The sequence below is a fragment of the Pongo pygmaeus genome, chromosome 23, assembly GCF_028885625.2.
Source record: "Pongo pygmaeus isolate AG05252 chromosome 23, NHGRI_mPonPyg2-v2.0_pri, whole genome shotgun sequence".
In the NCBI taxonomy this organism is placed as follows: Eukaryota; Metazoa; Chordata; class Mammalia; order Primates; family Hominidae; genus Pongo; species Pongo pygmaeus.
Genome location: NC_085931.1, coordinates 44554181 through 44577186, shown reverse-complemented (window position 1 = coordinate 44577186; position 23006 = coordinate 44554181). Strand labels below are relative to the sequence as shown.

Below are 23006 nucleotides of genomic sequence, written 5' to 3'. Positions count from 1 at the left end.
TTCCTATGTGTAAAATAGAGATATGAATCCCTTACTTACTTAATTCACAAACTTATTTCAAGCATCCAATGAAATAATAGATGGAAAATTTCATTGAAAATGAGAAAATGCTGCGCATGCATTCTTATTACTCTTATCGTCATCATCATCATTCCTATTATCATTTTTGAGAGATGGACATCTTACAAACTGACCGGTTATGTATGCTTTTGTATACTCAACTCCCTTGGATAAAAACTCATCTAACTAGAATATTTTCATTGGATTTAACCACTCAGCCAGGCTGAATTCAAGAACCCCAGTGGGTTTTAAATCTGCTCACTACTGGCTAAATAACATGTTTGAAGAGAAAATAGCAAGCAATGATCAACATCTTATTCAGAGGCATAATAGCACTGCTGAAACTCCCCTTTCTCATCCCCTGTTATTATTAATGTGCTGCTATTGCTTATTGTACGTTGTGTCCCAGAGTGTGTGTGTTGCCCTTCCATTCTATATATACATAAGTCCCACCCTCCAAAACCAGCCATTATAAAGAAGGAGAGAAAATCACAAATGATGACATGTGGTAAAGGACTAGCGTCTCGAGCTCACTTACTGTGATCAGGCCTTTATTCCACCTGTCACATAATGAAATATTTCTTCCTTCTTGATTCAGAATGAACCAGCAGCTCAATTCTTTCAGGTCCTCTGCTGGGTATTTTTCTGTACATCATCCCATTTTCAGGCTGACAGAGCAATAGGTGGCCTTGTGTCTGCTTTTTTTTTTTTTTTTTTTTTTTTTTTTTTGGTGACAGAGTTTCACTCTTGTTGCCTAGACTGGAGTGCAATGGTGCGATCTCGACTCACCGCAACCTCCGCCACCTGGGTTCAAGCCATTCTCCTGCCTCAGCCTCCCAAGTAACTGGGATTACAGGCACGGACCACCGTGCCTGGCTAATTTTGTATTTTTAGTAGAGATGGGGTTTCTTCATGTTGGTCAGGCTGTTCTCAAACTCCCGACCTTGGGGGATCTGCCCACCTTGGCCTCCCAAAGTGCTGGAATTACAGGCGTGAGCCACTACGCCCGGCCGCCTTGTGTCTGCTTTACAGATGCAGAACCTGAAATTCAGAGAAGGGAATTGACCACACTCCAGCTTGTATTGAAGACAGTGCTTGTGCCATCATTCCATGTTGCTTCCAGATCAAGGACGCTGAAATATTCCCAGGGGGTTAAAAAAAATATGTACTATGTAGGAACTCAGCAATTCTGTGCAAACAGAAAATAAAGTTACAGAGCTGTGCTATTAAGTTGGGTCTTGATCTTCCCCAGTTAGAATTAATTGATTGGCTCACTTCCCAATTGTTGTGTACCTCAGGCTTGATTGCACATAAGAATCACTTGGTACTGTTGGTAACACAAAACAACACCACCAAAACAATGGTAGGGGCCACTCTGGGTGACACTTCAGCATGGCTTGTGTTCCAAACCCAAACAAGCAGCAATGCCAGGCCCTACCACTAGATGTCATAGTTTAGTTTTTCTGGGGCAGGCCCAGTAGTGCGCCCATGTAATTCCAAAGTGTAGCCAGCCCTGGACTAGGGCTGTAGCAGGTCTTTATCAGTGTCCTGAAGGAGGACACCCAGGCTCCACTTGGCTCCTGCTCAGGACCCTCCGTAATGTGCAAATGCTAACCATTAGTTTTAGAAGGCTGAGACTTTCCTTGGCATACTGTATTAGTCCATTTTCATGGTGCTGATAAAGATATACCCGAGACTGGGCAGTTTACAAAAGAAAGAGATTTAACTGGACTTAAAATTCCTCGTGGTTGGGGATGCCTCACAATCATGGTGGAAGGCAAGAAGGAGCAAGTCCCATCTTACATGGATGGCAGCAGGCAAAGAGAGAGCTTGTGCAGGGGAACTCCTCTTTTTAAAACCATCAGATCTCATGAGACTTACTCACTGTCACAAGAACAGCATGGGAAAGACTTGCCCCCATGATTCAATTACCTCCCTCCCACCAGGTCCCTCCCACAACACCTGGGAATTCAAGATGAGATTTGGGTGGGGACACAGCCAAACCATATCACACACTCTAAAGTATAGAAGTTAAAGATCCATTGTAACAATCTTCCTGAGTCTGGGCATATGTTTCCAAGCTTCCCTTCCTGCTTTGTATTTTGGTGTTAAAAGCTTTCTCAGCAGAGCGTTACTGGCCACTTGCAGTCCTTTAGAGATTGGAGAAACATTTGTTCTGAGAAGGCCTATATGACTCTATTATAACTGCATTGGAATGTTTGTTTCTGCTAACAGTATGAGTTCAATCTAGTAGTCACCTTCGTCTTTCCTGATTTTACTTCCCGTTTCTGAGTACAATTAATTTTGGTATGTTCTAAGAATGTTGGTAAGAATTTATATACAGATTTCACTGCGTAATAATCATGTGAGTATCATATTTTAATCAGTTTCCAAAAACGATAAAGGTTTTTGGAAAGACGCAAATCTGATTTTTAATCCCAGCTCCTATAATTCATTATAATTGGGTGATTTCCTTGATGTCTACATCACACACAGTAATAAAGGTTATTGTGAATTAAAAGATACTTGTAGATTGCTTTAGTATACTGTCTGTTACATAGTAAGCATTCAACAAAGGTTATTGTTATTATAAACATAATAATATTCTCTCCCATTTAATGGTGATCTTCTAAGAAAGAGGAACATTTTTCATTTACTCCTCTTTCCTTAGTATCTAGTACAGAATTTGGCACACACAATGAATGTTTAGATAAATGACTCACTTTTGGAATTAGGTGATTTTTTTAAAGGGGATTTAGAGCATTAGGAATTCCTTTGATCAGTAGCCAAATCCCCAAGTGGAAGTAAAAGCACAATGGAATTACCTTGTACCATGTACCATCTTCTATAGTACTTTCTAAGGGTGACATTTTTCCCTTCTGCATTCTCATGTATGATAAATTCTAAATCTAGACAGGTTAGACAGCCATCCTCACAATCTGGTTGCCTTGACAACCATCATATTAAACAGTAAGGGCCTGTTGGGTAGGGGGCGGTGAATGTCAATATTGCCACGGTCTAAATCTTCTGAAGCAGGGCTTCAAGGTCAAGGTTAAAAATATTTAAAATTGCAATAAGACCTTTGGTTAATGTTTGTTAGATGTATTACAAGAGCTGAGTGAAGCCTCGTCTTTTCAGGGTGACCAGTGAAGAGATTCATTTTGGCTGTCAGCCAGAAGAAATTTGGACTGCCATTGACAAGATTTTCCTTTTACTACACCAGGAGACTTTTGCCTTCTATGTGTGGTGAAAGAAAACAGTTTTTAAACCAACCAGAAATTAAAAAAGGGGCAACTCTGGATCATCCTCCTCAACTCTCTTTGCCTGCTTGTAAGTTGCTGTCCGTGTGTTTAAACTCACCTGCAAGGTATATCTCCGCAGCTGGCAACAGAGATTGTCACAGGCAAGGGTGTCCCCTACAAAGTGCTAAAGAGCCCTCTGAAAATGAAAAGCAAAGTGCCTCATTAACATAGAGCAGTGTGCGGCTTCTTTAATTGCAGCCTATGTGGCTTCCCTTTTTAGATGGCTCCATGGGAAGGCGGAGGTAAGAGTGGAAGAAGGAATGGTTGTGAGAGCGAGAGAAATTGCTCCCCAAATATCCAGATGAACTTGACAACAGAGAAGTGTATTTTCTGATTCAGCTGCCTTCTGATTAAATTCAGAAAGGCAGGAAAGAACTGTTGGATTCAGCAGAGGCTAAGATCAGGGAGCAGGTTTTTGAGGTGTGTGTGTGTGTGCTTTTGCGTACTTCTCTGTTTTGTGGCTATTTTAGTGTTGTATGATCCTGGAGGGTGGTGTTTCTTAACCTCTTTTTAAACATTATCACTCCCCTCTCCTATGTGCCTTTTTATACTTTTTATTTCCGTGATTAAACCTCTAACATGAGATTTTAATACCAAACCATTTGAATATCTGATTTTTTTTTGATCCCCACAAGAACCAACTTTTGTGTCTGTTAAGAATGCATGCAATAGAGTAAATTTATGGTAACAGAAACGAAGTCTTTTTTTCCACTTGTGTTAATAGCAGAATGATTATCTCTCTTCTTAGCACTTTGAACAGGAATGAAATATAACTAAATACACCACACATACATAATCACCTATCTATATCTGTGGGTTCTGTATTCTTGGGTTCAACCCACCAAGACTTGGCAGTATTCAGGGGAAAAGAATAGATGGGTTACACCTGAGCTGAACATGTGTGGATATTTATTTTCTTTTCAATATTCTCTAAACAATACTGTATAACAGCCATATATATAGAATTTACATTGCATTAGGTATTAATAAGCACTCTAGGGATGATTTAAAGTGTATGGGAGGATATACCTAGGTTATATGCAACTACTACACTATTTTATATCAGGGCACTTGTGCACCTGAGGATTTTGGTATCCTTGAGGGTGCTGGCACCAGTCCTCCACAGATAGAGAGGGTATGTATCCACACACATATGTAACCATGTGCGGTTGCGGTGATATCCATATATATGAGCATATTCACATACATATGAAGACTACAGATAGACAGGTTATGGCATACACTGATAAAGCACCATGTCATCTAAATTAAAAGTAGAACAATAGCACCAAAGCCACCTGGATATCTTCACCATCCCATGCCCCACCTCCCTCACTCCCACCTCCTATCAGGGTAAATCACTACTCTGACAGCTGTGACCATCCTTTTTGAAATTATTTGTTATGTCTCCCCAAACTGCGCTGTTATTTCCTCAAAGCAATGATCTGGCACAGAGCTTTGCACTTAGAAGTCGCTGAAGTGTTTGTTGAATGAATGAATGAACGAATGATGAATGAACGAAGCCGGTCCATCAGTATATCCCCATCAGAAGCAATGGTTCTCAATAAGTGTTGTCTGTGTAAATGCATTGTTTTACTTTTTCAAAACTATTCATTGAGTGCCTTCTATGTGTCAGACACTGTGCTAAGTCTACATACATAAATACATACTGTGCACTGTAATAAGAAGAATTGCAGCTTCTAAAAATATTAAGATCAGGCTACGCAGCAGCTAATGCAATTTTCTCCTCAGTGCATTGAAAAATCTATTAGTTAAGAAGGCAGCTATATTTCAGGAAATTAAACCACTGTAACAGTCCAGTTCACAAATCAGAACTCCCAGTGCTTTGAAATGCTCCATTTCATAACATAAAGTACTGAAGGAGTTCAGGCAATCTGTAAATGCTCCAGTGACCAATCCCCTCAAGCTTCGCAAAGCTAAGTAGAGGATGCTTCTTGCTGGGCGATGAGAGAGGAAGGGGTTTTGTGCCACCGATAGGAGGAGGGATGTGTCTGTAGATCCACGATCACATTCCCCTTGGTTCACTTCTCCTTTGTCATCATTCTGGAATTATTTATGTTTGCAGAAGATCGTTGCTCAGTAGACTTCTGAATAATGAGCATTTTTAGGTGCAAGCCAGCTAATCTTATTTTGGGCTAGGGTTGTATGTCTGAATAAATGTTCACTGATGCTTATGGGAGATTGCTGTCGCCTGCAAAGAACAGCTTCCAGGCTCTCTCAACATTTCCTTCTAAGTTGCTAATGTAAGAAGACATGAAATATGTAATTCAGTTCTCCTGTTGATGCTGGTTACTAAGAATTTTGCTGTAGCTGACCTAGAGCTGCTTGTATTGAAACAGGACTTCTAAATTTAAAAAGAAGTACAGCCAAGAAGCCTTCCTGGCCTCACTGTCATAAACTGCCTATGAGGTATAGAGATAGCTAAAGAACTGCTGATCTTACATCAACACTTTCTTTTATTAATATTTGAGAAAGGTCTTCTATCCCCATAAATCCAACAAAGTATTAGTTTCAGGTGGGGCACTTAAGCTTGGGGCTGTCTTATGACTTGTTTCTGAACAAATAAGTTGGTTGTTGATCCAGGGTAAATGATTCAGCCAAGAAGACCTTGAGAAATAGCATTTTCTGTGTCTCCTAACTTGGTGTTTCTTAGAGGGTAATCTATGGAGACTTGCTTTTGAATCACCCGGGGTGCTGGTTTTAAAGTACGGATTTCTAGGCCCTACCACAAATCTAGTGAATCATAACCTCTCAGTAGGATCCTGGGAATCTAGATTTTCACCAGGCTTCCTCCAAGGTTCTGATGCCTCTCAGCTGCCTTCTGTTAATCTTTCCTCCGTAAATCATTAGAGTATATTCCAGAAATATAGATGAGATCAGATCTCTTAGCTAATGAAACCCCTTTTGTTTTTCCCACTGTCTCTGGGATATTATCCAGTGCTCTTTTGCATGGCATATGGTCCTGGTCTTCTCCAACATTTGATCCTGTCCTACCTTTCCATATCCATCTCTATCATTTTCAACTCTAAGCTTTTTCATTAAGTGTATCAGACTATAGTTATTTCACACACACACACACACACACACACACACACACAATTGTTTATATCTCTGTGCCTTCATTGTCCTGTCATGCTTTTCTCCCAATATTTGAGAATCTCAATTTTCAACCCAGTTTTCAAGACCAAATTTAAGGTTTATTTCCTCCAGACATCTCTCTCTGATTGTTGTCCCTCCTTTCTTATCACTCTCCTTTAATTGTCCTTCTACTGGACCACTGCTATACATATCTCAACCAACCAAGGGCTGAAAACACTTGAAAAATAAAATAGATGGTTGCATCTATGTTGAACATGTACAGACTTTTTTCTTGTATTCCCAAAACAATACAGTATAACAACCATTTACATAATTTTTATATTGTATTGGGTGTTATAAGTAATCTAGAGATGATTTAAAGTATACAAGAGGATGTGCATAGGTTATATGCAATAAGGCACCATTTTATATCAGAGACTTGAGCGTCTTTGGATTTTGATCTCCAAGAGGGTTCGTGTAACCAATACCCCACAGACTCTGAGGATGGCTGTACTTGGAATTTATCACAGTCCAGTTCATACCATTCTGTAATTACAGATGTGGTAGCCAATTTCCAAGATGGCACCCAGTAATTCCCACCTCCTAGCATTCATTCACTCCCGTGTCTAGTGCCTTCCCACATTGCATAAACTTACCTATATAACTGATAAGACATAGCAGGAATGATGCCATGTTACTTCTGAGGCCAAGTCTTCAAGATAACCTTGCCTCCACCTTGCTGTCTTTGGGACCACTGACTTCGGGGGAAGCCAGCTAGCATGTTGTAAAGACTCTCAAGCAGCCTTCTGGAGTGGCAAAAACCTGAGCCTTCTTATTGACAGCTGGCATCAACTGCCAGGCGTGTATGTGGGAGTCAGCATAGAATTAGATCTTACATCCCAGAGCAAGTATTCAGATGACTGCAACCTCATGAGGAATCCTAAGAACCACGCAGTGAATATACTCTGAGATTCCTGACACACAGAAACCATTTGAGTTAATAAATAACTGACACTGTTTTAAGCTGCTGCATTTTGAGGTAACTTGTTGTGCAGTCATGGATACTGAATATCCACTAGACCATGGACTCCTTGAGAACATCAGCTATGTTTCCTTCATCATGGACCCTGGTCCCTCGCCCTCCTCAGTACCTGCCCCATATTAAGGTGTTCCATAAATGTACCATTAAATGATCTCAACTGAGCTAAACTGGAATTTCTCTGTGCTGCCAAGGGTGAATACTCACAAACACAGATGACTTTTTTTGTTTTGTTTTGAGCAGAGTCTCGCTTTGTTGCCCAGGCTGGAGTGCAGTGGCTCGATCTTGGCTCACTGCAACCTCCACCTCCTGGGTTCAAGTGGTTCTCCTGCCTCAGCCTCCCGAGTAGCTGGGATTACAGACACACACCACCACGCCCAGCTAATTTTTGTATTTTTAGTAGAGACGGGGTTTCACCATGTTGGCCAGGCTGGTCTTGAACTCCTGACCTCAGGTGGTCCGTCCGCCTCGGCCTCCCAAAGTGCTGGGATTACAGGCTTGCGACAGCAGATGCCTTTAATAGATGTGAATGTTGTCTTTTGCTCTTAGTATCATCAGTCATAATATTAACAGTTAACAATAGCCATTGCTTAGATATAGCACCAGAATTTTCACAATCCCATGGAGTATGTGCTGTAAGTAGCCCCATTTTACAGATGAAAACTGAGGTACATAGAGGTTTAACTGCTTGCCCAGAATGACCCAGATAGTGAATGATGGAGCCAGTATTCAAACCCAGTCAGTCAGTCTCCAGACTATGTGTTGTTAACCATTTTATTTATTTATTTTTTTTTTAATTTAATTTTTTTTTGAGACAAAGTCTCACTCTGTCGCCCAGGCTGGAGTGTAGTGGCACGATCTTGGCTCACTGCAACCTCCACCTCCCGGGCTCAAGTGATTCTCCTGACTCAGCCTCCCAAACAGCTGGGATTGCAGGCATGCGCTACCATGCCTGGCTAATTTTTGCATTTTTAGTAGAGATGGGGTTGTACCATGTTGGCTGGTCTTGAACTCCTGACCCCAAGTGATCCGCCCACCTTGGCCTCCCAAAGTGCTGGGATTAATGGCATGTGTCATTATAAACACTCATACTGAGCCCTGATGTGGCAAGCATTGTGCTAGGCACCTTGACTCTCCTACCTCATTTAGTGCTTTTTCAAACTTCATGCAATGTGTATTGTTTTCTCTATTTTATGGGTGGGGAGATTGAGACTTAGAGGGGTGACTTTGCCAGGCTGGTTGTGGTAGAGTCAGGATTCAGAATTGGGCCAGCCAGACTCCAAAGCTCGTGCTCATTTCACGATCTTCTTCCAAGGCATCTGCCAGTGTCTCTCTCCCAGCATCTCGAGCCCCGCCCCACTTCTGTTTCTTAACAATTATACTCTGAACATATAGGTTGGTTGCCAAGACAACCACTCAGAAACAACATGAAAGGCAAAGGACTTTTCAAACATTCTGCAGCTGGGATGACTTCTTTTTTTTAGTTTTTTAAAATATGTCAAGGTGATTTGTAATCCACAGCAAAATGTTAATATGGGTAAGCAACCTATTTTGAGCAAAAAATATTTCCAATATGGTAGAGGAGAGCTTACAGATTACATATATAGTAACGCCTTAGGAAGGAAGCAGGATATACTACTATTACCCTTTCTACAGGCGAGAAAATTAAGGCCTAGAGAGATTTGGAAGCCTGGAATGCCCAGCTCTAAAGACATTGTACCTAATTGTCTGAAAAACTGCTTGGAGAATGAGAATTTGTCTGGATGGAGGCAGAGGCTCAGTCCTGACCCTGCAGTAAATCAGAAGAGTGAAGAGCACATCTGAATAGGCCAGTTCCAGTGGGAAAGGAGGGGAAGAGAGAAACACATCAGTTCAGAGTAGAGTATCTAGGACTGGGGGACTGAAAGTTGAGGTAAGGAAAAGGACCCCCAAACTTTGGGTACTAAATAATATACAACCCTTAATCTTGGTAAGAGGGGTTTAAATAGGTCGGCCCATATAAAGGTCTTGCCACAATGCCTGACACCTAGTACGTGCTAGGCATATTTTCTATTATTACCTTTACTGGGGTATCTCAATGACTCCTGGAAATCCACATCTTGGAGGAGTGAGCATCATTTCCTGACAAAACCAGCCTCTTTTCCTGTCTTTCCCTTATTTATCAAAGGTCAGAAATGTGTCATCACCATTGAGACATGGCTTTCCTCCATCCCCTGTGTTTTGGGCAGTCACCATTACAGGTGAGGTGTGTCCACTGTCCAGCTCTCTGCCTCCATGCTCATACTGCTAATCTGGTCAACTTCTTTGTGGACCACCTGGCATCAGATATACCCTAGAATCACTTACACCGCCTCATAGATGCTCCCCTTTGGGTCTACCTGGTAATTGGCAGCTTCTTGAAGAAGGCAGATTTCCCTTTGAGAGCATCCCCAACCCGCCAGTTTACATAAAACCCTTAAAACCTGGGGTTGTCTGTGCTCCCTTTACGTAAGTGAATTAGGCGATAATCTTGGGCATGACTGCATTTTTGCTGATTGAAGTTTAGACCATGCTGCTTAGAATTATTAACAGCCATTGCAAGAATAATGATCTGCCCATTAAAATAAACTAACTCTCATTTTTATTATCATTTTAATTACATGAACCCTTTGGTGTGTTGATAGTGATGAACAACATGGTGGGATATTACTCTCCCAGGTGTTGACTTCTCTATGGGACGCTCTCAGGGAAATTTGCCTGGTGCCCTCCAGGTTTCCTCAGCCTGCCTTTGAGGGCGCTCTTCTCTCCATTGACCCCATGATGTAAGAAGTTCCTGGTTGGACTGAAGTGTGTTGCAGCGTGGAAATGAGATTAATACCAGTGTGGATTGCATGGGGAGACTGCCCCAAAAGGTTGCATGGCTAATCACCCCCACGCACTTTTCCTCCTCCTCAAACCCAAAGTGTGCTGTCCAGTTTTGGAGATCTACCAGAGGGAGGGACTTTGCATTTTCCAGATTTCAGCTTGTGATTTTTTTTTTTTTTTTTTTTTTTTGAAATGGAGTCTCACTCTGTTGCCAGGCTGGACTGCAGTGGCGCTATCTTGGCTCACTGCAACCTCTGCCTCCTGGGTTCAAGCGATTCTTCTGCCTCAGCCTCCCGAGTAGCTGGGACTGCAGGAGCACGCCACCACGCCCAACTGATTTTTGTATTTTTAGTAGAGACAGGGTTTCACCATGTTGGCCAGGGTGGTCTCAATATCTTGACCTCATGATCCGCCTGCCTCATTTTTTACAGAAACATAGGACAAGGTGACAAGTGACTTATTTCCCCTGACAAAACCATCTGCATTCCTGACTTCCCCTTTACTTTCAAAGGTACCAGAATTTGCTGCTTTTATCATGTCCCAAATTCTGAGTCATCTGAACTTCAGTATTGCTGACAGGCATTCACTGAGAGAGGAGAAGTGGGCTTAGCGGAGACCTGTTGCTTGCCCAGCATGAGGCTGGATGCTATGCCTTCTCCTGTGAATACTATAACATTGTAGGCCCCCATTTTCCAGATGAGAAAACTAAGACTCCAGGAGGTTAATTGAGTTACCTGAGGTCACACAGCTCATTAAAAGTAGAACCAGTTCTATAGCCCAGGCTTCAGGGCTCAACAAACTATGCCTCTTCCGTTGTTCTGTCCTGACCCTGGATTTTAGCAATCATGAACACTTCTGCTCCTAGGTGAGGAAAATGTCAGAGAAAAATGAACTCAGGCCTGGCTGACTCCATAGTCATGCACATTCATCAAACAGTTTTTGAATAATTACTGTGTTGTTACCGCAGTAAAAAAGACATTGTCCCTGCCTCAAGGAGTGTCAGTCAAGTGCAGGAGAGGGGCATGGAAAATTGAACCCAGCAGGATAACATGCTGTACTAGAGGAAGGGAAACAGCTTGCTTCTTACTTTGGGAGCCCCTAATCCAGCCTGGGGCTGTGGGGGTGGTGGTGGCTGAAAGGCAGTGATTTCTAAGTTGAGACTTGAAGAAGGAGGAGAGTGTGGATGGAGGTGGGGGAAGAGTGTGCTAGATATCATGCCGTCTCTAAGAGGGTGAGCTATTTGTAATAAATGTACCTGCTTCTTACCACATGTTCTTTCCCCACCACCAAATTTCTTAATTTTCCACCTTTTCCTGGGGCTTTCTTTCTGAATACAAACTCATCCCATTGCCTCCTTTACAACTAATTGAACACTTGGACTTAATTGATTATGTATTAAGTTGGGGACTTGGAGTGACATTCAGGACTGGGCTCATGTTGAGATTAATTTATTCCTGTAGTCTTCCTGTTTTGCAGTGTAACTGAGTGCCTCACATGTGTGTTAAAAATAAAACGGAGAGTCAGGGCAATCTAATTAGACAGCTTAACCCATCACTCTGGTGTTCAGTCTTTACCCAGCTCTCCTGCTTTGATGGTAACCAAAATAGATGAATAAGTTAATCAAAGGTCTGATTAAATAGCACAGCTCTGCAGCATGGACTAATGATTGCCAAGCTTCAGTTCAGGCAGATTGTTAGAGGAGAGAGGAAACTGAGCTGAGCTCCAAAGGCCAGGGCTTTCATGAGGAAGATGTTTATAAAGCCCATGGGAGAGAATTCGTCACTGAGTCCTCGGATCTTACGGCGATGGCTCACTCTAAAGGAAGGATAATGTAGTTTGGGGAAAGAACACAAACCATCTCCTGGCAAATTCTGACTCTTAGAGCTTTGCATCTTGCTGGCTGTGGGCCTGTAGACAAATCGCCTGCCTTCCTATGCCTGCCTGCCATCCATCATCCGTCCATCCATCCATCCATCCATCCATTCATCCATCCATCCATCCATCTGTTCCAGATATGTGTTTTGTACCTATTATTTACAAGGCATTGTGCTTTTTTTTTTTTTTTTTTTTTGAGACTGAGTTTCGCTTTTGTTGCCCAGGCTGGAGTGCAATGGTGCGATCTCTGCTCACTGCAACCTCCGCCTCCCAGGTTCAAGCGATTATCCTGCCTCAGCCTCCCGAGTAGCTGGGATTACAGACGTGCACCACCACACCCGGCTAATTTTGTATTTTTGGTAGAGATGGCATTTCTCCTTGTTGTTCAGGCTGGTCTCGAACTCCCAACCTCAGGTGATCCGCCTGCCTCAGCCTCCTAAAGTTCTGGGATTACAGGCGTGAGCCACCACGCCCAGCCAAGGCATTGTGCTTTGATTTTGTTGTTGTTCATTTAATTTGCCCTTGTGTTAACTGTATGACTCTGTTGGTTGTGTGAGGTTTTTCCTTCTAGGTCCTCTCTTGCGCTAACCCTCACTTTATGCCCCATGAGGCTGATGCATAAAGCATCTCCAATCTCACTTTCGCTCTGGTTTTCGTTAGGGTTGACCAGAGGGCTGCCCTCCCGGGAGACTGGTGGGCAGGAGGAGAGTGAGGTTGAGATGTTTTTTCCTGTTCTGGCTTATGGGTTGCCACAGGTAGGCTGTGTCCCTCTGCTGAAGGTCACTGCCTTAGCCAGGTGGCCTTACTCATACAGCAATTCTCTCTGGATTCCAGCATTTGCTGGCCTAGGCCCTTTTGGCTTTGGGGTGGTAATGGCCCCAAGTACTCTTCCCCTCCTCAAGTAACTGCACAGTTCTTGTTACTGCCTCTAATTCTGCATATACTTAGATTAAATAGTCCCTTTATTAAATCTTCCTTATATTCCCCAGGAGAGTGTGCTGTTTCTACCCACACCCTGCCTGATAGGATGAAGTAAGTGTAGCAACATGGATGGAGCTGGAGGCCATTATCCTAAGTGAACTAACTCAGAAGGAGAAAATCAAATATCACATGTTCTCACTTACAGGTGGAAGCTAAACCATGGGCATACATGGATACAAAGTTGGAAATAATAGACACTGGGGTCTCCAAAAGAAGGGAGGGTGAGAGCTGTGTGAGGGGTGAAAAATTGCCTGCTGGATACAGTGTTCAACATTCAGGTAACAGGTATACTGGAAGTCCAGTCTCCATCATTACACAGTGTACCCATGTAACAAAAATGCATGTGTACCCCCAGAATCTAAAATTAAAAATTAAAAAAAAAAAGAAATCATGACCTTTATAAATAGCAGAAACTCAGAAAAGCTGAGCAAACCTGTCCAAGATGACATGGCGATTAAGTGATGATACTAGAATCTAAATCCAGGCGTGTCTGAATCTACCACCCAGGGTGTTTTGCTCTCCTGCATACATCCTAGAGACGCTTACCTTCATCTGGAAGCACTGAAAGAGGCACTGATAGCTAAATACATGGAATAAGATAGAGGGATCAGGAAGAAGGGCGGGAGCTTATTACTGGGTATATTTTGTGTACTAGGCCCTTGAGTCCTTCAATATCTTTTAATTTTTATACCACTGTGTGAAGTAGGCATCGTCTCCGTTTTACCAACTTCTAAAAATGAGCAACTACTCTTAAAAAAAAACTAAGTAACCACATTTTTTTCAAACATATCATAGTCTAGTGATAGTGGCACACAAGAGGCCAATTTAGGGAAGCGATGAGACAGGTTCCCCATGCTGACTCATGAGACCCATTCCATCTCTGAAACATACTCCATTTTACAGGTAAAGAAACCAAGGCTTAGAGAGATCAAATGCTCTGTGTGGGGCTAGAGCCCAGATTTGAACTGTCTTTTTTCCCCTCTTCCATGATGCCTGGGTGTAAGGTGACAGGGACTCATACACAGAGTTGGGGTTGCTTTTTCTTGAAACTGATGAGAGGTGAAGCCAGCTGGACTTCCTGGGTCGAGTGGGGACTTGGAGAACTTTTGTGTCTAGCTAAAGGATTGTAAATGCACCAATCAGCACTCTGTAAAAATGCACCATCAGTGCTCTGTGTCTAGCTAAAGGATTGTAAACACACAGATATCAGCACTTTATAAAATGGACCAATCAGCACTCTGTAAAATGACCAATCAGTGCTCTGTAAAATGGACCAATCAGCAGGATGTGGGCAGGGACAAATAAGGGAATAAAAGCTGGCCACCTCAGCCAGCAGCGGCATCCCTCTCGGGTTACCTTCCAAGCTGTGGAAGCTTTGTTCTTTCGCTCTTCACAGTAAATCTTGCTGCTGCTCACTCTTTGGGTCTGCGCCACCTTTAAGAGCTGTGATACCACCAAGGCCCGCAGCTTTATTCTTGAAGTCAGCGAGACGAAGAACCCACCGGAAGGAACCAACTCCGGACACAGTTTGATGTCTTGCTATTTTTTTTCTTCCTCTGCATAAATTTGGGTGAATGTGTTTCATTTGGTTTGATTACACGTAGTTGTTCTTAAGTAAAAGCAGTTTTAAAGCTTACTTTTTTCCCCTTTAACATCATGTGCAGGTTTTTAGAAATTACATCTTAATCCACATTGCTTTAAACAATTATATAGTATGCTATCAGAAAAAAAAGAGTATCATGTTTGAATTAATTGTTCCATTTTGGGGCATTTTGGTGGCTATTCTTTGGTAACATGGTGATGAACATCTTTGGGAATAAAACTTTGGTGTCTAAAACAAAATTTTTAAATTTGAATTTTTTTAAGAACGTCTCCTCGACATGGTATTGTAAGGTCAAAGGAGATGAATATTTTTTGGAATCCTGATAAGGTGGCCATATTCCCCATTTTAAAGGGTTCTATTAAAAGTGTTACCCTCTTGAAAATAAGTGTGCTTTGGCACCCATGGAAACTCCCCACAGCGGCTAGGTTGGGGCCTCTGCCCGCAATGATCTTCATAAATGACTGTGCGTATATGAGAGCTTTCATCACACTGGTGCTTTTATTTTTATCCTTGCCTTTGGACACAAATTGGCACCCGTGTGTGTACCTCGCTGATGACTCTACCCACCTGCGAGCCATTGATTGTTCCATTATGTTATGTGAGGATCATAATGTCAGTGCTCCATGGGTGATTCATTTCTGTCCTATGTGTGTGTCCTGTATTGCTGTCAGGTGAAGAGTGTTGCGTGATGACTAGGTCCTCCTTGTGAGTTTATCTGAGAATAAAGAGAAGGCAGCAGTAGTAATCTATTCAATTACAGTTTTAAAAGAATAAGCATAAGCTTTAACAATACTATTACCCACTCATCTTTAATGACACATAAATGGAATATGATTTAAAGAAATATACATACATAGGAACAATTTGATACTGGTTGCAAAAGTATATGTAGTGGGATTCAATTTTTGGACCTTTATGTTTTTGCATATCCTTTTTTTCTCTAGTGGATCTATTTAATTTCTATAATAACAAAAGTTTTATTTAAAAATCTCAACATTATTATTTGCAGTAATAATTATTTCATAACTATTACTTTTCCTCTCCCTTAATTCAGATATGTTTTCCTCCAGAAAACTTCACATGTCAAAATGCAAATTATATAAATCTTTAAAAGAAAACTCATTCATTTATTCAACAAATTTTTATTGGATACTTTTTGTGTGCTAGGCATTATTTATAATGTTTAAGCAAAGAATTAATATAGCGATTTTTTTTCCCTTTCTCCAACTCCCTCTCTGCCTTGTTCTGTCTAGTCTGAAGTTTCCTGGATCCCCAATAAACATTACTCTGGGATTTATGGTCTGATGAAGCTTGTCCTGACCAAGACTCTTCCCGCCAACCTGGAGAGAGTCATCGTCCTTGACACGGATATCACCTTTGCCACTGACATTGCAGAGCTGTGGGCTGTGTTCCACAAGTTCAAAGGTAATGGTAGCCCATTTGTTTTTTCCTGATATCCTTGTAAGTATCAGCATGCCAAGAATAGGGGTTGACTCTTTAAAGAAGGTGAGGTCACCTCAAATGAGGTCATGCTAATGCAGTGGGTAAGGAATTACAAATATGGTTCAATATCAACTCTGCTTGGATTTGAAAAATAATAGAGTAAAACAGAAACTTGTTTACATGTCTTTAGTAAATGAAGATGTTTTTAACAGATAAATATCAAATGTGTGTATTTTGTATGCAGATAGTGGAGTGTTCACATACTGGTCGGGACGTGTGTTCATTGGTTTTCTTTTTATCGAAGGATAGTCTAATTGCCAAGAAAGCCTGTGAGGTAGTAGAGATGAGTATTGATTCTAGAATTTTTGAAAATGTTCTTATGGCTTTTGCTTTCATTAACATTGTGGTTTATCATTTTAAGGAGATGTATGTATTTGGCTTTACAAGACATTCTTTCTAGTCTGGTGGGCTTCTTTAAAGCTATTATTGTAACTCTCGTCACGGCCTCAAGGTATATGAGAGTACCTAGTGGGAAATTGTGAGCTCAGCAGGTGTATTAACTGTGGCATGGATATGTGAGAGAAGTGGCAGCTTAGCACAAATCGTAGGCTGTTATTTTAATACCCTTCTCCCAGATGTCTTTTTAAAAATTATATTATTTTAAAAATTCTTCTATACTGGATGAGTACAATGAGAAAGAAATTTGACAGTGAAATTTTTACTTATTATTATTTTTTTAATTGCACACTGGCCCCTTCTGTGTTTAAAATCCCTTCTGCCATTCCTCTTAGCTCCATATCCTATGAAAGCAAAATACTACTTAATGATTTTAAATCCCAGCATTTTCATAAATCACAGGATATTCCTGTTGGTTTCTGTTTCTATTCATGAACAGAGAGTGAATTTCCTTGCCTGCCCCGGTCACTCCCTGCTTCCTTCTCAGGGCTTCTGAGCTCTGGGATAATTGAGGAAAGTCTTCACCAAATCATGGGAATGACATTTTGATCCCCGGGACTCTTTCCCTTATCAGGATCAAAATTTACTTTTCTTATTCGTGTCAATAATGACACTAACAATGACATCATTTAGGACAGCTTTTGAAACTGAATATGGCACAGCTCTCTAATCTTCATAGAACATGTGGACGTGTCCTTTTGTTTCATAAAGAAAGAAACGGAAGCTTAGAGGGATGCAGGCTTTTCCCAGAGTTGAGATCAGAGTGCCCGTGTCTTGGCTTCCATCCGCTGCTCTTTTCAAGTTCCCCTATCGTGTCTGCTTGTTTTTCTCTTCCTGATCACAGTGAACTCACGAGGGGCAGTTTTTCTATAATTACATGGTGTTTTATTCATTTTCTTATGCTGATGTTGAGTGTTCAGTGATGCATTTCTTCAACCGGCATTTATTGAATCCCTACTGGGTGTCAAGCAGTGTGGCTGGCTCTGCATATGAGGAGATGAGTAATGAGGGGACAGTGAGAGTTGTCACCTCTCCTAGAGGGGATTAGAGAAGGTAGCTGGGAAGGTGTCACGGAGGAGCTCCTAATTGTGCTCTGTCTCATCAGGTGAGAATGGTGGTCATATGCACTAGACCCCCACATTTTCCTTTGGGAATAATGGCCTTGTTACGCCAGCTGCTGGGAGCAGTCCCTGCAGAGGGGGCTCTCAAAAAAGGCATCAGCCCTTTTTGCAGTTGCCTCTGTTGAAGTGAGTGGCCATGCCTCTGGCCATACCCCTTCCTGGGACGCCCCACATCATGGAATGGCTGATGAACATGAGATCCTGCAGGATCATCTGCCGCACTCGGATACTGCCTCACAGGCCAATTTTCCCCTCTGCCTAGTCCTGCTTTCTCCCCTTCCCTTTCATAGGTGCTGTTCTCAAGAGCTCTCTCTAATAAACCTCTTGTATGCTGACATCCATCTCAGGGTCTTTTTCCAAAGAAACTCAACCCGCAGCATGTATTTAGAGCTGTAAGCCTCCGTTGGATAAGTATAACCACCATAGTCACCAGAACAGGTCATCAGAGATTGTAGAGCTGTAGCTAGGAAATCACGTTTATTCTCTTGCAGCTTGCAGTGGCTATAGTGCTAGTGAGGCTCTGTAGCCAATAACAACATGAATTATCATGGTTATTTTAAATACGCTGATATCATCCGTGGAAGGGAAGGCACCAGAGCTCTTGCTGCTCCCGTAGCTGGCCCAAGGACTTGATTTGGAGGACTCTCAGATTCAAGGCAGCTCCTGGGGTTGAGCAGGGTATGTGGGCCAAGGTCAGGACAGGGACAAGGTAAATTTGAATACAAGGAGCTGAGTTAATAGGCTGCATTTTATTTGTTCATTCTTTTGTTGGTTTATTTCTTGCGTTTATTGGGCCCCTACTGTGAAGAGGAATACATTAGATGCTGTTGTTAACCTAAAGCTGTTGAGAACACAGCACCTGCCTTCAAGGAACTCAAAAACAAGGCAGAGTGCATTGTGTTTTATCTATCACCAGCAAAGGAGTACAAAACATCAGAGGTTTTCCCATGCCCACCCTAATTTTTCTGGAAAAATACAGAGATGAAAAGAAAATAAGTAAAGCTCATCTCTTCTCCATATGTCCCTATTTTGTATCACTTTTGTATGTGTGTGATTGTTTTTCTAAACCAAACTATTAGAAGCCAGGTCATGGAATAGGAAGAAAGCCTGTTAGGTCAGGCCCAGGCCCGTAAATGTAGAATGTTCTGATCCAAGAGAGTGTCCTTCATAAAGGCAATTGTTGTTGACATCCTTCACTGTAAACAGTTGTAGTGATGTGGATACGATGTGGCCTGGCTAGTTTTTCTCTTTTTGAGAACAGCTGGTTGTCTGGGGCTGCAGTGGCTCTTGGTCAGATTGCGCTTGATTCCTTTGTGGCGCTGTGAAAGCCCCTTGTTCCTAAATTCATTACTGGGAGAATTACGAAGAAGCCTTTTTAAGGAGTTAGACCCATCCTCAGCCTCTATCAGAAGAAGCCTCTTAGAGATGTCCCCATCTTCCCTGAGCTCGACTTCAGCTAAGTAGCAGATACCTCCCTCCTATGTCAGTGGTTTGCACCTTTACCCAGCCTGCACCAACAGCTGGAAGATTTTCAGAACCACCAATTCTTAGCAGAAAGAATCAGACATACCATTATTGGCTGGGGTGAGGAGCCACCCCCATTCAGTCAATATTTACTGAGCTCCTTCTAGGTGCCAAATAGCTTACTGTTGGGACTGTTGCAAGAATAAGACTGTTTGTTGAGCCCGTAGCTACACTCTCTAGTACCAGAGTGGCTAGCAGCCCTGTCCTAACAGGACATTCAGGGGAGCTGGACATGGGTATGGTATGCTTCTCACGAGATACTTCTGGTATACCTGGCAGGGGTCCCTCACATGGGAAACTTATTTTTATAGGCAGATGTCCTTGCAGCTCTTGTCTGACCTGTGTTCAGTTTACACCTATCTGACCACCAACTACTCTGCCACTGGGAGCCTGACCTTGTCCTCTCCCTGGCATGCCAGGGAAAATTGGCCTGGGGCAGCCCCTGGTTCTTCAATGGAAGGTGCAAATTCAACACACCATTAGAATGGTGGAGCTAGTGAGGAGGCAAGTGGCTAAATGAGTGTTTGTAAAACAGACGAAAAGCTAGCTACCATTTCTTAAGCATGTCTTAGGTTCTAGGCACTGAGCTAGAAGCTTTGCACACTTGAAAGTTAAATAAACTGGTGGCTCATGCCTGTAATCCCAGCACTTTGGGAGGCCGAGCCCGGTGGATCACGAGGTCAGGAGATTGAAACCATCCTGGCTAACATGGTGAAACCCCATCTCTACTAAAAATACAAAAAAATTAGCCGGGCGTGGTGGCGGGCACCTGTAGTCCCAGCTATTCGGGAGGCTGAGGCAGGAGAATGGCGTGAACCTAGGAGGCGGAGCTTGCAGTGAGCTGAGATCACGCCACTGCGCTCCAGCCTGGGTGACAGAGCAAGACTCAGTCTCAAAAAAAAAAAAAAAAAAAAGAAAGTTAAATAAACTGGGCTCAAGAGAGGTTAAATTACTTTTCTTGCTCAGAGAGCTATTACATAGCGAAACTGAACCCCAATCCATAGAGCTTTGGAGTCTGTGCTCTGTCCACTGACCCAGGAGGCTGTACTGCACTTAGAACGGGTGTGAGTGCTGAGTACATGTTACCTTGGACCCCTGCGTGCCTTAGTTTTTACTGCACAAAACACTGGAAATAATATGTGATTGTCGTCATTTCGGGAGGCTCTTGTGAAGGCATAAATAATAAATACACACCCATAATCTGAAGCTTTTGGAAGAAGGCCGTGCTGAATATTCAAGATAGTGATTTCATCCATAAGCACAGATGCCTCCCCTCTAAGAGGATCTTATTGCCACAGAGTAAAATTCTCACCCTACAGCAGGTATGGTCAAACTATCCAGCGTACATGGGCACTGCCTTCCTCACCCTCATGCCACCGCAGATGTGCCATGCCACTGGGTATCGTTCAGGGCCTAATAGACTCTGTGTGGTTCCTTACACCTGACATGTTTAAGCACTTAGTCTGTGCCAGCCACTCTGTTAAGGACTTTATGGATAAACTCATTTAATCCTCACAACCCTCCTATGAAGTGATTACTGTTGATGTTCCTATTTTAGAGATTTGGGAGCTGATGCTTAGGGAAGCATAGTTTACCTGGAGCCTTACATTTCTTAAGTCATGAAACCGAGATTTGAACCCAAACAGTCTAACTTTGAATCCAGTCCTCTTTACTCTGCACCCTCCTTTCCCTTGAGGAGTAAGAGAAATCATTGTCATGTGGGTGGAGTTAAGAATGTCTTTGGAGAGATGAAGTTAGATTTGTGAAAGAACTCAAAGTGACCATATACACACCAGTTTGTAGAGGGCGGGCCCAAGGCAATCTAGGCATTCAAAGAACAAAAACAGGGAAGCAAAATTAGCATAGAAAAGTGTAGTTTTCCCAGGATTCGAGAAATAAAATCTCAGTCTCCAGAATTCTGGCCCAGCATGTGACTTCTCAGAACATCATCTTTAAGTAGCTGGAGTTGGGGTCCAAGAGCTCTACCCAGAGACTCAGCATGTCCAGAGAATAAGGCAGGATCACCCTGATGACTCTGTCACCATAGGCAGATGCTGTGGCCTGAAGGTTTATGTCGTCGCAAAGTTCCTATGTTGAAACCTAACCCCCAGTGCAGTGACATTAAGAATGGAGCCTTTAGGAGGTGATTAGCTCATGACAGCTGTATGAATGGGGTTAGTATCTTTATAAAAGAGGCTTGACAGACCTTGTTCATCCCTTATATGTGAGGACACAGTAAAAGGGATACCATCAGCAGGGTGCGGTGGCTCACGTTTGTAATCCCAGCACTTTGGGAGGCCAAGGGGGGGTGGATCACCTGAGGTCAGGAGTTCGAGACCAGCCTGGCCAACATGACGAAACTCCGTCTCTACTAAAAATACAAAAATCAGCTGGGCATGGTGGTGTGTGCCTGTAACCCCAGCTACTCAGGAGGCGGAGGCAATAGAATCACTTGAAACCGGGAGGCAGAGGTTGCAGTATGCTGAGATCACACCATTGCACTCCAGCCTGGGCAACAGAGCGAGACTGCATCTCAAGAAAAAGGGTACCATCAATGAAGCAGAGAGTTCTCACCATGCATCTGATCTGCTGGAGCCTTGATCTTGGACTGCCCAGCCTCTGGAACTGCAAGCAATAAATTTCTGTTGCTTATAAATTACCCGGTGTCAGATATTTTGTTATAGCAGCTCAAACTGAATAAGACAGCAGGTTATCTTAGTTGATTTAGGCTCAGAGAAGGAATAATGCCAACGGAGTCTTTGTGAGAATTGTACAAGATAATGTGCATTATTTTTCCACATTCCATTTTCTCTAAGGACTCCTGCCAGAGTGAATGGGATGATGGCGGACATCGTTAATGTGTGTCTGCTCCATTACCTCACAGTTCTGTCCACAGAGCCATTGGGGCTGTACAATAATGTAGAAAAGCTGAACATGAAGAACATTGAAGTATTACTTTTGAAAAGACATTTGTAGAAATTTTATGCTTATAATCAGTTGCCTCGAAGGACTTTTTAATACTCTTTGAAGTTTCTTCAGGTCTTGTCTTTCTTTGTTACCTTGCCGCCCTGCCTGTCTCCTCTGATGGAATTGGTGGAGTCAGAAGAGCTTAGCAAAAAAGAGACCAAGTTTCAAGTCCCTGCTGGTCTGCTTTATCAGCAGGGTGATCTTAAGGAGGTCAATGAACCACTCTTGACCTCGCGTCTGTACCTGTAGAAAGAAGATACTGATATCTGCTCACAGTGGTTGTGTGAAATTTGAAGAGGTGATTCAGTGATCCTGGTGCCTGACAGACACTTGGACCTTGGGTGTTTCTTTCCCCTTTCCTTCCTCCTCTCTCCTGTGGTTAAGTTTGGTATTGTCCCATTGGCCCCTTTTTCTTTGACTTTAAATCACCTTTCCTGCCTTCCCTTATCTCCAAATGAAGTTCAGTGTCCCCCGCCCTGTTAGCCCATAGGAAAGGAATCAAAGAAGACCTTTCAAGACAATCCCATGACCTCATGCCAGTCAGATTTTCCTGATTAAAGCCTTCCCTTCTTGGCTGGCCCAGTGTGCCCCCTTCTAGGGCTCAACATAGACAGATTTCCACGCATCTCACATTCACTCCTGACAGTTCCTAAACTTGAGAGACTATTTTGCCCCAGGGAAGAAAAACAGAA

At 42.6% G+C, this 23006-nt stretch overlaps 1 protein-coding gene and 1 long non-coding RNA gene across 5 annotated transcripts in view; one reads left to right on the top strand and one right to left on the bottom strand.

The window, feature by feature from the left end:
* Window positions 1-23006, top strand: part of LARGE1 (LARGE xylosyl- and glucuronyltransferase 1) — a 657275-nt gene that overhangs the window by 342516 nt on the left and 291753 nt on the right. For 3 of the 4 annotated variants that reach the window (XM_054469723.2, XM_054469722.2, XM_054469721.2), the window contains exon 6: window positions 16057-16228. In XM_054469723.2, coding sequence (XP_054325698.2) covers window positions 16057-16228 — 172 coding nt within the window. Of the gene's footprint in view, window positions 1-8918; window positions 9038-16056; window positions 16229-23006 lie in introns of those variants that run through there. The other variant, XM_054469724.2, reaches the window with a different exon arrangement.
* Window positions 670-7346, bottom strand: LOC134739233 (uncharacterized). The gene is made up of 3 exons (XR_010125839.1): window positions 7118-7346; window positions 3421-3498; window positions 670-1101 (listed from the first exon to the last, which is right to left on the bottom strand). It is a non-coding gene; the product is annotated as an uncharacterized LOC134739233 (long non-coding RNA).